The following is a 15,430-nucleotide window of genomic DNA, read 5'->3' as shown; positions in this document are numbered from 1 at the left end:
TCCTTCCCTTCCCTTTTCCTCCGCTAGGGTGGGTAGGTCATATCAAGATGCTGGGCCCCCTGCCTCCCCTCCCTTGAATGCCACTTCTCACTCTCCCCCTCTCTCACTTCTCTTCCCTTGCATGCCTCCCCCTCTGTCCCTTTCCTCTCCCTCCCACTCTTCCCTTGCATGCCACCCCTCCCTCTCCCTCATGTGTATGTGTGTGTATGTGTTTCACTTCCATTCGAGTTACTGCCTATATACTGTTTTCACTGCTCATATCTGGCCATCTGACTGAACATTCTAAGCAGCACAAACATTCTAAAAGTGACAGTTACACACAGGCAGCTGCATGTCCTTCACCAGGGAGCACCAGGAAAAAGGCGTTTTACCTGGGCCAGGTGTGAAATTTCATGTATGTGAACATCTAAGAACACTCTTGCCTGGCTGACTATAGTGGCTGGGAATTTTCAGAGGAATTGGCCCAGCAGTTACTGAGGTATACTGTCATCAACAAAAACACTGTTAGCTTTTTATATATATATAGATTTGAGAATGGAGGAAACTAGTTACTTGAGAAATCCAATTTCACTTTCTTTAATCTGATTTTGATTTTTGTTAGTTGATTTTAATCCACCCTCCCTGTTATGTGATGATCTCCCAGAACCTACATTTTATCATGCAGCTTTCTCCATGTCTCCCAACTCTCCCAACTGCCCATAAATCACAGCTATAACATGACTGGTCACTCAACCTCATTGCTCCGACCTCATGGAAACTTCCACTCCTCTGGCCTCCTGTTCCATGTCTCTGACTGAGACCTTCCAGCCTGAATAAAACAACCATCACTACCACTACTATCTCTACCCAGACCCAGAACATACCTGCTAATTTGGCTAGAATCCGTAATGTAGATAAAACCACTGTAGTATTAAGGGACAGCTTTTGACAGGGCCCACCCAAGCCAGAGAGAAAAGAAACGGAAACACTTGACCAGGAACAAGGAAGAACTGGGCTGAGCTGGTTTGCAATAGCACCAGTTACAATGAGGGAAAAATTGTTGCTAAAGCAGTCAATCGTTTAAAAGAATGTTTACGTAGACTTAGTATATGTTATCTTTGTTTTTCAGAGGTGAGTTTCCAGACTTCATAAGATTTTCTGAAACTAATCAGGAGAAACATACTTAGAGCAGAACAAGCAACATTTATCTCAGCCATTTACTGAAAGCTTACGATCGAGTAGTCTTTCCTCTTGAATGGTATATTTCAGTTGCTTTGAGCTACTATCATTCTCTCACCAAAGACACACACAGCCACCCCTCCTCTTTGTACCCTCCCTTGGACCTCCAAGATTTTGGTTTGCAGTTCTGATCACTATACCACTCAGGCTCCTTTTTAAAACCTGGGTTTCCCCCATCCAAGTCTGATGCTTTAACTACTGAATTATAGTGGTTCTTTCAGGTGGCAAAGCATTAATACTTAAAAAAAACCCCAGATTATCTTTATTTGTAAAATTTTGGAATAATAGTGTGCAGAAACAACACCCAGATAATTTTGTTTCTGAGGCAAGAAATTGGGCTTGGACAGATTTATGGAGGAGAAGTTGATTTATGGCTACCAATCTTGATCCTCTTTGATCTGAGATTGCAAATGCCTTAACAGACCAGGTGATCGGGAGCAACAGCCGCAGAAGGCCATTGCGTTCACATCCTACATGTGAGCTCCCAAAGGCACCTGGTGGGCCACTGCGAGTAGCAGAGAACTGGACTAGATGGACTTTGGTCTGATCCAGCTGGCTTGTTCTTATGTTCTTATGAAATATAATCTCCCATGATCGCAGCATAATACATAAGTAACCATTTGCCAGCTAACTGTAATCGGTCCTGTGAGATCAGCCACCTCACCTAGAGCAAGCCCTGATAAAGTTCAAAAGAAAAGGGATGCTGTACTCTGATATTGCAGCTGTGTGATACTACAGCTATCATACGGAGACTTAGCCCCTTGGTTATTATTGTAACTGAGTTTAAATGTAATAATCAAAACTTATTTCACAGATGCTACATTTCAATCTCCCCCAAACCCAACATTTCTTAAAACAACTGGATAGAATAGGAATCATGATCACAGCACTATTTTTTTTAAAAAACGCTGTTTTTAAAACGTTGCCTCAGAGTAGCTGATTCTGCTGAAGAAAACTTGGTAAGTTTCTATTGCAAAGAACACAGCAAAAGAGCACTGCCGATTATTATTTATACACAAGAGTCATTTTTAAAAGCATTACCAGGCCTTTTCTTTCTCCTACTTGCCTTACCAAAACCAGACTTTCCGTCCTGGTTTCAGCTGCAAAGCAGAACGGAAAGTCTAGTTTTAGTAAGGCAAGTAGGAGAAAGTAGTTGCCGTTTAATAACTGCGTCTGGATTCACAAGAACTCTTACTCAGGACTTCCTCCGAAAAGCCGGGGAAGAAAATGCATCACAAGGATTCCAGGCAGGCAAACATATCCAGATGGGGGTTGAGAGGGGCGAGAGCGCACCGACGTTCTCTGGGTCGCTCGGGCTTTTGCCGAGAGTGTCGTGAGTGCGGGAGACAAAGAATTCCTTCGGCTGCACAAGGTTGTAAGTGCGTGTCCCCAGTTGCTCCGGGGCTGGGGAGGAGTCCAGCCGGGGGCATTTGCCGCTCGGAGGATCGGGAGCAGGAAGACCAACAACAGAGAGAAGGGGGGAAGGAAGGGAAAGGAAGGGCAGGGCGGGGAATGGAGAAGAGGTGAGGCTATTCTCCTGGGGCCTGCCCCCTGTTTCACGCCGAGGGCCGCTATGGGGATCTGCGCTCGGCGGAGCTGCGCCGCTGCCCCGAAAGTTCCTCCTTCGCAGGAGCTGCGCCCTCCAGTGTCCGCGCCGCAGCAGCGCCAGGTGGGTCCAAGCCCCCTCCTCTAGTCCCCGGGAGGGGGAAGAGGTTGCGGCTCATACCCCCCCACCCCCACCCCCACCCCTCTTTCCGGGGTTTCTGACTGTCCCCGAGGCAGGGCTGGGTAGGGTCGGAGAAAGCCCCAAAGTCTTGCTTGCTTCTCCAGCTGTCGGAGGGATGTCGGAGAAAGCAGGCGCGAGGGAGTAGGAGGCTGAACATTCCTGGCAGGACAGGAGCAAGATTTTGGGAGCCTGGGTTGATCGCGCTTGCTCTGCCGGGCCACTTGTAGGGCCGGCTCAGGGTCTCAGCGCACATGGGGGCGGCCCAATTGCCCGCTGCGCTCCCGCTGCCGCCGCCGCCATTGTTGCCCCGCTCGACTTCCTAGGTCGTGCCTCCTTCCCCCCCTGCGCCCCACCGGGGCTGCCGGCGCTGCCTCAGCCCTGTCTCCTCTGGGGAAGGAAGGGTGACTCGCGCCGGCGACACACCACGCGCAGGGACCGGGCATACACATGGCACGCCAGCCACCTCCTGCGCTCCAGACGGCTTGAAAACCCCACCACGTGTCAGATGTGACTTGATAGCAAAAAAAAGTTATTTATTAATAATGGTCGACACAATTTATTCAATTGTTTAAAATTGTTATTTATTATCTATGTATATATATAACGAACACAGATATATAATCTTTGGAGGGTGTCGTTTTGTATGCTTGCCCCCCTTAAAAAAATGGACAGCTGGCCATGCCCACGTGGAGAGGGTCCCCCCCTTTTCTCTCTGGCAGCTGCCACCATACACCCCATCCTCCAGTTTTGCCTAGTTTGGATTGCAGTTTTATCCAGCTAAGATAGGCGAATGCTCACACATCACAAATCAACGTTGGTTGTTGGTAATTCTTTCCAAGAAGCGCTGAAGTGCCCTTAGCCCAGGCTAGCCCAGCCTCATCAGATCTCAGAAGTCAAGCAGGGTTGACTTTTAGATAGTATTTGGTTGGGAGACCATCAAGGAAATCCAGGGTCACTAAATAGAGGTAGGCAACTTCTAAGAATCTCTTGTCCTAAGCTCCAACCCGGGAGGGTGTGTGTGCGTGGATCACCTTAAATTTCTGTCACTTGAAGTTTTAAAAAGTTCATAAGTGGTCTTGATTTAAGATGAGAAAAAATCTTTGAGGGTAGAGCTCATCCTTCCTGCCTTATTTCACCCTGGTTTGGCACCTTCCCTAAAGCGACATGATAGAGATAGAATAATTCCCATTATCCCCACTTGTTTGTTAATCCTTGCTAGGCACTTTCCTTATAGGGACTGAGTTGTTTCTGCCTTTTCCTCAACTCAACTCAAATTGAATTGCACTCTGCCCTCACTGAGGTTCATGCCTAAGTTATCTGTAAAATTTGGTATAGTATTGCCACAGTTTGGTTTTTGATATAGGGCTTACCTCAGAGGCAGATATTCAACTAATGAAACTTTCCCACATACCTCCATGCTGATAAAACCACCTGTTATGAATGTTTGCTTGCCATACACATATTATGACCATAAAGTTCTTAAGGAGGTAGTAAACGTATCTTGCCTTATCCCTTTACCACAGAGCACTTCACCAGTGCACCAATGAGTCACTTCACCAGTGCAGGTATGAAGTCTATTGACCCCAGGATCAAACCTTGGAATCCTGGAGGTGGGCAACAACAACAAAACACTTTGTTGTGTTGTGAGTACAAAATATAACCCAAGTCTACTGGTGTGAATACAACTCATTGGTATACTGAGAAGGCATTGCTCCATCATATATCAAATTCACATTTCCCCTGCTTTTGCAGTCTGTCACCACCTCATGCCCCATTGTGTTGTTTCTTGCGTTCTTGCTCCTGTGCTTTTGGGTGCCGCTGCTGATTGAGGCTGGCAGAGGGGAAGATGAATGCTACCTATCCTGACTTGGGAGCATCCATAGTAACCATGGTGTCCTCCACCCGAGCTTTACTCTAACAAGGAAGCAAGAAGTATTGGAGATTTTTTGTTTAGCTTTTCCTGGTTGGTTACTGGCCAGTAGCTCTAGTCAGCAACTCACTAACATCTCTTGTTTTTGTAGGCACACATCCCAGCTCTTAGGCTACTGGGAGATAAACAACTAGATTCTCTGCATTGAAGGAGAACGGAAACCACTGCAGAGGTCATCTGCCCTTTCAAGTGGTGTGGGACAGCAATTTCTATGCAGACAACCGCCTGAGGCTTTGAACTTACTAGGATCTGTGATTGTGCCCTTCTAAGATGGCTCTTTCAAACCTCACCCAACCAGAATATCTTCCACAGCCCACTGACCCCAGTGTTGGCCTGCAGGGCCTGTTTGCTATGGTGCATTCTTTTCTGGGGTTAGTGCAACCCAACAGTTTCCCAGGTAAGTTCCTTGAAGCAGGAAGTCGGGAATGGTATTTGCTGACTCTGGCCTTTTCTACCATAAAAGGCCATTGAGGTAGAGATTATAGTTGGGTTATAACAGTGTAAGGTAACCTTACCTTTTCCATAGGCTGCAGTTCACCCCTAATATCCTTGATTGTAGTTCTTTAATAGAGTAGCCTTAGGTTATATGTTGTAGTTGATGGTCTTTAAAACTCCAGTGTAGGACTGGGAATCTGTTTAATATTGGGTATGAATGGTAAAATTTCTCCAAATTCCCATTACCTTACCTAGTAGAGCGGTAAATATATTGGCTAGGTCTTATTTTAACATGAAAATGGGAACATTTGTTGGTGGGAGCTTTAGTCTCCCCACTTTTCTTTTTGTACAGTTGATCATCAAAGGTTTTCTTTACTGTAACCTAACCCTAACAGTAGAAAACAAATGCCTGTAATTTAGGGCTTCCATCCTTCAAGTGGAGTCTGAAGATCTCATGGAATTATAACTGATCTCCAGACCTCAGATATCAGTTCCCCTACAGAAAACAGGTGCTTTGGAGGGTAGATGGTATGGCGTTATAATCTACTGAGGTACATCTCCTTCCCAAACTCTGCCCCCCCAAATCTTCAGGAATTTCCCAGACTGTAAATGGAAACCTTATTGGGAAACCTGACTCTCACATCTCTCCCACATCTTTGCCCTTTGTCTTATTCATATAAAATTCTGTCTACTCCTTCTATATACACACAGGAGGCAAACACCCAGCTAAGAAAATGTGGCTGCCATGTATCACCTAGTTTAGCTGCGAGGTGGGCCACTTCACCCTGCCCAACAGTGAAAATGTGTCGAATGATTTATTAATGTAAACATAGTTCTTGTTGTAATGCCAGTCAAAATGTTAATATGTTTTCTTTGCAACATCCTGGTACGCTGACTTGGTTTTGTTTGCGGTGAACTCCATTGCCTAATCTCAAACCCTACCCAACTGTTATTCTTTCGTACATAATTCTTTAAGGGCTAGATATAAACAAACTTTCCAAAGAAATATCTTACCTAGTCACAATTTAATAGGCTTGAGTAATTGTTCAGAGAGAATTCTCTGGTTTCTAGAGTCCCTTCTGGTCTTCAGACTTTTGACTTGGAGTTCAGGAAGTATTTAGGCACAAATAGGGTTCTAAAAAGAACATTTGCATGAACCAAATGTCCATGTGTCCTAGAATTCGGCTTTCAATAATGATTGTCAAGCAAAAGCCCTGTTCCAGGCCTGTTTTAGTATCCTAGTATTCTATGTAACTGTAATGGATAGTTGTCATTAAAAGGAAGGGGATCAGTGATGACACGAAGAAGGGGAAATCTCATCTCTCCACTCCCTGCATTTCTTCACTCCTTCCTCTGCCCCAACTGATCCCTCCTTTTTAAAAAAAAAAAAAAAAGAAAGCTGTTTTTTGACAAATGTTGCTGGGAGTTTCTTGGGGGTTTAAACCATATGCTTGTTTATATGTATAAAGTGTTTTCCTGCAACCCTTAGAATTGTCCAAGAAACTAAAATTCTAGATCTGAAACCTATATTCTAAACCAGCGTCTACTCACTTGCATTGGATGCATATTAGATATGGTAGAACTCCGTACAGTGCATTCCTAAGTAGAGTTTCACCCATCTAACTAGATTGATTTAAATGAACGTAGATGGGTATAACTCTACTCAGGATTGCACTATTAGCTTCCATTAGTTTGTGTGTAATTTGTGAATCAATTATAAACAACTGAGGAAGTGGCCAGCATCAAATATTTAGGCAGTGAATTCTTTGTTATTTTTAATTTGTATGAAGTGCTTCTTACTGTTCCGAGTTTGCTGTCTATTTCATTCAGTGACCTCAAGGTCTGTATTGTTTATGACTGCAAAAATTCTCTCTGCATTTCCTCCATATAATTTTGTCTATTTTTCCCCATTTCTAATCCTTAAAATGCATTGCTGCTATCAAACTATTCCTTCTTCCCACAATCCAATCTCAAATTAAAAAAAAATCTCAGAACACACAGGGAAAGCATTCTTAATAATTTTGCATGATTCTGTTTACACCTTTTCTGACAGTATGAGATGAGGCAAGCAGGACTGTGCATGATATTCTAAACATGTATGTAATATAGACAACCGCATTCTAACATTTACCATTTAATTCTCCATACTGTTCCTAATAACTCATAATATGAAGTTTGCTATTTTCACTGATGGGTTTACATTTTTAGCAAATTATTCATCACAACCTCAAAATGTGAATGTGTCTGAACTCATCAGTGTGTATGTAAAACTGGGATTGTTTGACCTTATGTTCATTGTTTGACCCTTTACACTTAACATACAATGATTCGTTTAACTTAGTGACTCACAGCTGCCATTTTGTTACTATTCATCGTATTTCAAGAAGCCCTTCTACTGCTCTTTACATTCTGATGGGAATTTTGCCATCTTGAATATTCTGGTTCTGTTGGTACGCTTTGCTTTCTTGCTATACTCACCCTTAACTCCAGATCGTTCTTAAACAGCCGCTGTTACAGTACATACGCTTGCAGAATCCACTGTTTACTTCCTTGTGTTATGCAAATTTCCATTTGTATGCTCTGTTTTCTGTTTTTTAACCAGTTACCATTCCATAAGAAGAAATGCCCTCTTAATTTACGCAGAAGTTTAGTGAGAAGTATTTATCAAAAGCTTTTTGGAAATGCGAGTGTATGACATGGAAGGGAATACCCCTGTCTACATGCTTGTTAGCAAGTCTATTACACTTTCCCTGTGTAGCATAAATATCCTCAGGAAGTCTTCTGTCAATTGTCCCATTCTGCTCAGACTAGACATTCATCTTAACTTCATGTCCTGCCCATCACTGGCCCTTGATGGTCCTAGATATTGGCTTGTTGCTCTTTGTCGATCTAGTTGTAGTCTGATATGCCTAGGAATAAATTGAAATAGGGATAGGAATGGATAGGCCTTTATTTGGAGGAACCAGCACACACACAAAACTCTGCTTAGGATGGCAGTGTAAGCAAGTCACTGTTATTGTTTCAGTCCCTAATCTGTAATAAAAGCCTAATTCACAGAACTGTTGGATAAGGATTAGTGTGATGATGCATGTGAGGTACTCTGAATGTAGTCAGAAGTGTGTACATTGTAGGTATTTAACCGGGAAGTAAAATGTGTAGGTAGATGTTCATAGGGAGGGAAAACAAATGGGGGGGGGGGTGGACTTGGAGCCCATTTTCCCCTCCACTTTGGCAGGACCTGTTCTATTGACAGACTGCCCAGGTACCCAGGTATCTGAGTGCTCCTAGAAAATCATTGCAGCTGAAATTCAGTTAATCATTAACTTATGAATTTCTAAGCAGTTAGGTTCCTAAATGCTCTGCGGAGAAGTGCATTTGAGGGGGAAGGGTCAGATTAGAGTTTGCGGACATGGCAAAAGGGATGTTAGGTGGTAGTTGAGGATGAAGCAGGAGTATTGTTAGCAAGGACCCTCCATATCTTTGTTCAACATGTGGAAATTTTTTTTCCAAAGCTCAAGTCGTATGGGGTGTTTTCCACCCTACACATTCAAATGTCGTGAGTCAGGGTACATGCATTTTGGCTGAATTTCATGCTCATTTATAATGTGGTTTCGTGACTATTGCGGTTACATGTTCAGTTTCCCTAGTCTGAAGAAAAGAAATCCCTGTTTCTTTTGCAGTGCAGCTAAAACTCTTATTGATATTTTGGGGATTAAACATGGTAAAATTGTTGTACTTGGCTATAATCCTAAATTAGTGTGAAAAGTTGAGACAAGGCCAATCAGGAGTTGTATTCCCTAGTCTGGAACGTCTACAAGCCTGGAGGTTTCTTAGAGATGGCTGAACCAAGCTCTGTGCATGCTCAGCAGTACTTTCTGCTTCACTGTTATTTAACATTTTCCAAAACTGAGACTTTGGCAGTGAAAAGGATTTTGGTGTGCATGTATTAACTTGAATAAGCTACTTTGGAAGCCTTTTTGGTTACTGTTTTTCAGCTGACTGTTAGCATGAGTTTACAAGCACAGCCACGTTTTCCAGTGAGGGGTGAAATGCTCCACCTGTCTTTGATTTAGGGATCTGTATGTGTCTTTGTACTGAATTCCTTCCTTGCTGGATATAATCCTGGTGGTGCTGATGTAGAAGTAGTTCTGGGATGACATAGCAATGCCTTAGAAATGGGGAGAGAGAGAAAGTGAACCCTCCCTACCCACTAAGTAACACAGTGCTAGTAGGAGTAAGGTTTCTAGTTTAAATTTCAACGTCACATCAAATAATAAATGAAATACACAAATGCTTGTTTTAATTTTAATTGAGCTTTTCTTCCAGTACCCTTGAAGTGTAGGATTTCCTCGAGTTCAGCCAGGTTCCTTTTGTAAAGCTCAAGAAAAAGGGGCTTCTTCAAAGGATTCCATTATTTTTTTCCCTGATAGCTGACTTAAATCTCCTTTGTTTTTAATGTGAGCCTCTTGTTTCTTATCTTTTCCGCAGTTTCTTTGGCAAGGGAAGGTTATCTCTGTCTCCCTCCCACTACCATGTTTCTGTTATTTACATTCAGAAGCAGGCTTATGAAGATTTGGCCTCAGCTGGACTTGAACTGAAGCACAACCTTATTCTTTTTTAAATATTTTTTTTTGTGTTTATGAAATGGGCAGCTGCTGGCCTTCTATGGTTGCTGTGCTGTCTAGTGCTGTTTAAGAGATCTCTTTTAAACCCCTTCCAGTTTGCCTGAATCCTTAAGATGTAGTTACCAAATCATATTCCAGAACTAATCCAGACTGAATATTTTTTTGTTAACCTACATCTTTTCTTAATACAGTTTTCCTTTTCCAAAATGCTTCTGCGATGACTTATGTTCAGATCATATTCCAGGATGGCATATATGTTTTACTCAGCAGTGCCAAATCCCAGCCAGTTTTCACTACTCTCATACTGGGAGCCCCTCTTGTTCAGTCACCCCTATTGTACCTAACTGAAAGCTTGTTGGCCCCTATATTGATGACACAAACAGACAAACCAGGCCACTCACAGACAGAGCAGGAGTTTCTGCACACTATTTGGGGAGACTTCTCTGCTATGCAAAAAACAATGGCCTGTAATTTAACCAAAAGAAAAAGAAAAAAAAATACTTCCTAAAAAACTGTTGTAGACTGAAATGTGTGCAGGAAGCCCAGTATTTTTATTTATTGATCATTTTACATTATTATTCTAATATTTACATGTGTGCCATTCAATCAGTCTGAGTTTTTCTAAATTTGGGGTAGCAGATTGAAGAAGTAAGGTACAAGAGGTTTTTCAAGGGCAATCTAGAAACTCATGTATATTTTGTTGGCAATTTTTTGGTTGTTTGCCACCCTATTTTCACAAGAGGAAATATTGGTGAGTGGTGTATGGAAAATTTATGTTGATAGAGTAATTTTGATATGTTAAAAAGTTGTTTCCTTACGTACAGATAAAGCAGAGAAGACATTATTACTCTCTTACAAATTTATATATAGCTAGGGACCAAATTAGATGTTACACAGAGTTGTGTGTGTAGTTTGCTGTTCTTTTAAAATAAAAAGCAGCCTCTGAGATTGCAGTTGGGAGCTGAGGAATGGTGTGAGGAGCAGGGGACTTCTTAACTCTTTCCCTTCCTTCCTTTGTCTATTCCATATCATCTCCTTCATGACTACTCTCCCTTTTCTGAGCCTGGCTAAGATGTGGGAGGGGTAGAAATATAATATAATAAACATAAAATAAATAAATTATCTGAGAGAAAATATACCCTTGTTCTTTCTTCCACTGAAAGAAAAATAACCGAGGGAGGAGAATTTTTGAGTCAACAAACCCTAGGAAGAACAAAGAATAAGCAACCCTTCCCTCTGCCTTTCTCTGAGTTAGTCTCCTGCAAATGATTTTCTTTTTTTTTCAGCCAGAAGGTTCATGTGTTTCTTATGTAATGTCTAGTTTGGCTCTCATCCTATGTTTAGGGCAGAGGGAGAAAGCACAGAGCTACTAGGTGGCCTCTTAGTTTTTTCAGTCTCTGGCTTTTAGGCATCCAAGCTCAAGAATAGGCAGCTAACCTGTACAGAATGAAAACTTGCATCTTCCTGTCCCACGGTCTTCCAGATTGTTATGGTGGTACAGGATTGGCCCTGTGGCATGACCCTTGGACAGTAGGATTTTGGACTGTTGTACTTCAACATGAAACTCTGGAGCACTTCTGACCAAAATCTGGGGTGACTAAGGGGCAGGCATGTAAACAAAGTTACATGTAGTTAGAGTGTTGTGGGTTTTCTGGGTTGTATGGCCATGTTCCAGTAGCATTCTCTCCTCAGATCCTCTGAAGATGCCAGCCACAGATGCAGGGGAAACATCAGGAAAGAATGCTGCTGGCACATAGTTATGCAACCCGGAGAACCCACAACACTCTAGTGATTCTGGCCATGAAAGCCTTCAACAATATATTAACAGGTAGTTAGTTCTAGATACCTCATGGTATCTGATGTTGGTAGCTTTCAAATGCTGATTTGCTGTTTGGTGGACTCCTAAGTTTTGAAATCCATGATCTAGAATCTAGACAAGAACTCCTGATAGTGACCAACAGAGTAGCTGTACCTGATCAAGACTGGCGACTTGGTTTTGCCTAGTAGGATGGATAGGAGTCAAAGATCATACTGATTGAATCCTTTTGGAGAGAGCTGTGGAGGGAAATAAGCTCCACAAAACCTCTTGCTGGACATTCAGTTCGGCAGGAGCAGCTTTCCCCTCCATCCTGTCAGAGCCTGCAGCACTGTATTGTTTCCCCTCTCACAATTGTGGCTGCATTCCAACCGAAGATTCCCTAGTTTTTAGAACCTATAAATCAGCCATACAGACCAGTCTGCAGTCTACTACCAATTCACAGAAAGTGTGACTGTCCCAATGTATATTTCACTCTAAAATATATTTAAACAACTAACAAGTTAGAAAGGTTGAAAGCCAGCAGGGGATCGAGGGCTATCCAGTGGTATAGTGCCAAGGGGCGGGGCGCAACACCCCAGGTGTATGCCGATGCAGGGGTGTGGATGTGGTGGGTGGGGGCATGGCAGGGGCGCAGGGTATGCGTGTGCCCTGAGTGCAGTTCCCCCTGGGGCTATCCACTATTTGCAGGAAGTGCCACATTTATGATTATCTACCCACTGGGCAGAAATCATGGGTGAGTATTTGTTGCATGGAGCTGTTAGTTGTCAGGGATCTGGTTCATTCCATTGAGGCCCAGGTTGCCAACCTGGAGAAGCTGAGGCAGAAATAGAGGGCTGGGGACAAGATCTTTAAGGACTTGCCACAACCATCCCTTTCCTGTGCTGACAGCTCTTCTGCTATGGTGAGCGAATGTTTCAAGGTTGGAGGTTGTCAGTCTGCAGAGGAAGGAAATGATCCCTTGGAAGGGACTTCTTTCTGGGATGTTGGACCAATATCCTCTCATACCAAGGATACCCCTCTTGGTTTAGGAGAGGTGGGTTTTTGGTAGTGGTTGATTCAGTTACCAAGAGTACAGAGAGCGGAGTCTGAGACAGGCATTTTGACCATATGGTGACTTGCCTGCCTGGTGCGAAGGTTGTGGACCTCATGCACTATCTAGATAGGTTGATAGTGCTGGAGAGGTGTCAGCAATCATGGGGCATACTGGCATCAGTGACATTGGGAATGTAGTTGTGTAGTCTTAGATGAAAAATTTAGGTTACTAGGCAGAAGTTAAAGGCCAGGACCTCAAAGGTAGCATTCTGAGAAGTGCGATTGGTTCTAGATGCAAGCACAGACCAGGACTCTCAATGCGCAGATGAGAAAATGGTGCTGCAAGGAAGGGTTGCCATTGGGGGACTTTATGGAACAAACTGAACCTTGGGATAATTGCTCAAACACTCAGGGTAACATTGATAGGAGCATAATAGAACTTGGGAATCTGGGTAGGATGGTGAAGGAAGGTGATGTGTGGCAACAAAAGCACTGAGGTAAGTGGCAGAAACACTTTATAGGCATCTATATGTCAGTGGTGGAAATCTCCCAGCCAAAATGAGGGAGCTGGAGTTCTTCATACGGGGGCCAGGGTAAAAAAAGCTGGGTATCTTTGGGAATTTTAATGTGAAATAGTTGGTCTACATGCTGGTATATATATGTATCAATCGATTGAACTATATCATTCGATTGAACTATATCTCCTATCATTCGATTGAACTATATCAAGAAGACTGGAAAGTAGCAAACATCACACCAATGTTTAAAAAGGGATCTAAATGGAAACCAGGAAATTACAGGCCATTTGGCTTAATACCTGCCCCAGGCAAATTAGTAGAAACTGTAATCAAAGATAGAATTGTTAGGAACAAACCCTACTGAGGGGAAATCAGCATGGCTTGCACAAAGGGAAGCCCTGCCTAAGCAACCCTTTGGAGTTCTTTGAGAAAGTGAATAAGCATTTAGATAATGATGATCCAGTAGACATTATAAACTTGGGCTTTCAATAGGCTTTTGACAAAATGTTATCTCATCAAAGACTCCTGTGTAAACTTCCCAGTAATGGAATAAGAAGATGGATCCTCTTATGGATTAAAAATAGTTTAAAGAACAGAAAGCAAAGAGTAGGAAATAAATGGATAGTTCTCACAATGGAGGAAAGAAAGCAGTAGAGTCCCACAAGGGTTCCTATTGGGGTTGATACTATTTAATTTGTTCATAAATGTTCTGGAAATAGGTATGAGTAGTGTTGTAATTCAGCTTGGTGAAAACCAAGGATGACTGCAAATAGCTCCACAAATTGGGTAAGTGGGCAACAATGTGGCCGAGACTGCAGAGTGGTAAGTGTAAGGTGATGCACATTGGAACAACAAATCTCAGCTCCAAGTATAGGCTGATGAGATCTGAACTTGCTGAGACTGAAAGGGAAAAGATCTTAGGGTTGTGATAGATAGCTCAGTGCAAGTTTCAATCCAGTGTGCTGCAGCTTTGAAAAAGACAAACTGTAGATCAGGGATTGTTAGGAAAGAGTTTGAACATTAAACGGCTGATATTATAATGTCCTTGTATAGATCAGTGGTGTGACCTCATTTGAATACTCTGTACAGTTCTGGTCAGCATATCTCCAAAAGGACATTGCAGAGCTAGATAAAATACAGAAGATAGCAACCAAGATGATTAGGGAGTTGGAGTACCTTCTCTGTGAGGAAATGTTGAAGAGTCTGGGAATTTTCAGTTTATAAAAAGGGAGACATGATAGATGATCATCGGAGCCCTTCGGGGATGGGGCGGTATAAAAATCCAATAAAATAAAATAAATAAATAAAATGATTATGCACAGGGTGGAGAAAGCTAACAAATAGAACTTTTTCTCCCTCACCTGAAATACTAGCACTCAAGGGCATCCAATGAAGCTGATGGGTAGTAGATTCAAGATGAACAAAAGAAGATAACTAGTTCTGGTGGGTTTTCCGGGCTGTGTGGCCGTGGTCCAGACAGCTCGGAAAACCCATCAGAACCAGTTGAATCCAGCCATGAAAGCCTTCGACAATACAAAAGAAGATAACTTCTTTGCAAAGTGAGTGATTAAAATGTGGAATTTGTAACTAGTGATGACCACAAGTATACAGAGCTTTAAAAGGGGGGTTGGATTCATGGAGGAGAGGTCTACCAGTGGTTACTGGCCATGGTAACTCAAGAGAACCTCCACGTTCAGAGGCACTCAACCTCTGAATCTCAGGAGACAATATTGGGGAAGGCCTCAGCCTATATGCTCTGTTATTGGACTTCCAAGGAACAGGTTAACCATTGTGTGAGACAGGGTGCTGGACTAGATGGACCACTGTTCTGAAGCAGCAGCGCTCTTCTTACATCCTTATTTATACTACACAACAGCTTGAGGAAAATAAAACAAAACTATTTATAAGGCTGTTGTAGGCACAGAAAGATACCACTACAGTCCTCTATTTCTTTATATATAATGTACGCAACCTCCTTTCAATTGTAACTGGTTCCTAAGGAAGCAGCAATAGCGCAACTGTGACCAGAGAGGTGTTAAGAGGAAGAGAGAGCAAAAAAATATACACTCTGAGCAAACACTGATGCAAATACCTGAAGCTATTCAAATATTGGAAGCTGGTACTATT

The 15,430-nt window shown here is 42.7% G+C and overlaps 1 protein-coding gene across 5 annotated transcripts in view; it reads left to right on the top strand.

Annotated features, from left to right (window-relative positions):
• LOC125437460 (prominin-1-A-like) overlaps positions 1–15,430 on the top strand; it is a 46,604-nt gene that overhangs the window by 4,092 nt on the left and 27,082 nt on the right. For 2 of the 5 annotated variants that reach the window (XM_048505022.1, XM_048505018.1), the window contains exons 1-2: positions 2,705–2,887; positions 4,966–5,271. In XM_048505022.1, the coding sequence (XP_048360979.1) occupies positions 5,145–5,271 (127 nt within the window). In that variant the 5' untranslated portion in view covers positions 2,705–2,887; positions 4,966–5,144. Of the gene's footprint in view, positions 1–2,484; positions 2,594–2,704; positions 2,888–4,965; positions 5,272–15,430 lie in introns of those variants that run through there. The other 3 variants (XM_048505019.1, XM_048505021.1, XM_048505020.1) reach the window with 3 other exon arrangements.

This window comes from Sphaerodactylus townsendi, linkage group LG08, assembly GCF_021028975.2.
Source record: "Sphaerodactylus townsendi isolate TG3544 linkage group LG08, MPM_Stown_v2.3, whole genome shotgun sequence".
Classification (NCBI taxonomy): domain Eukaryota; kingdom Metazoa; phylum Chordata; class Lepidosauria; order Squamata; family Sphaerodactylidae; genus Sphaerodactylus; species Sphaerodactylus townsendi.
Note: the sequence above shows the minus strand (reverse complement) of the source record. Positions and strands in the feature narration are given on the sequence as shown.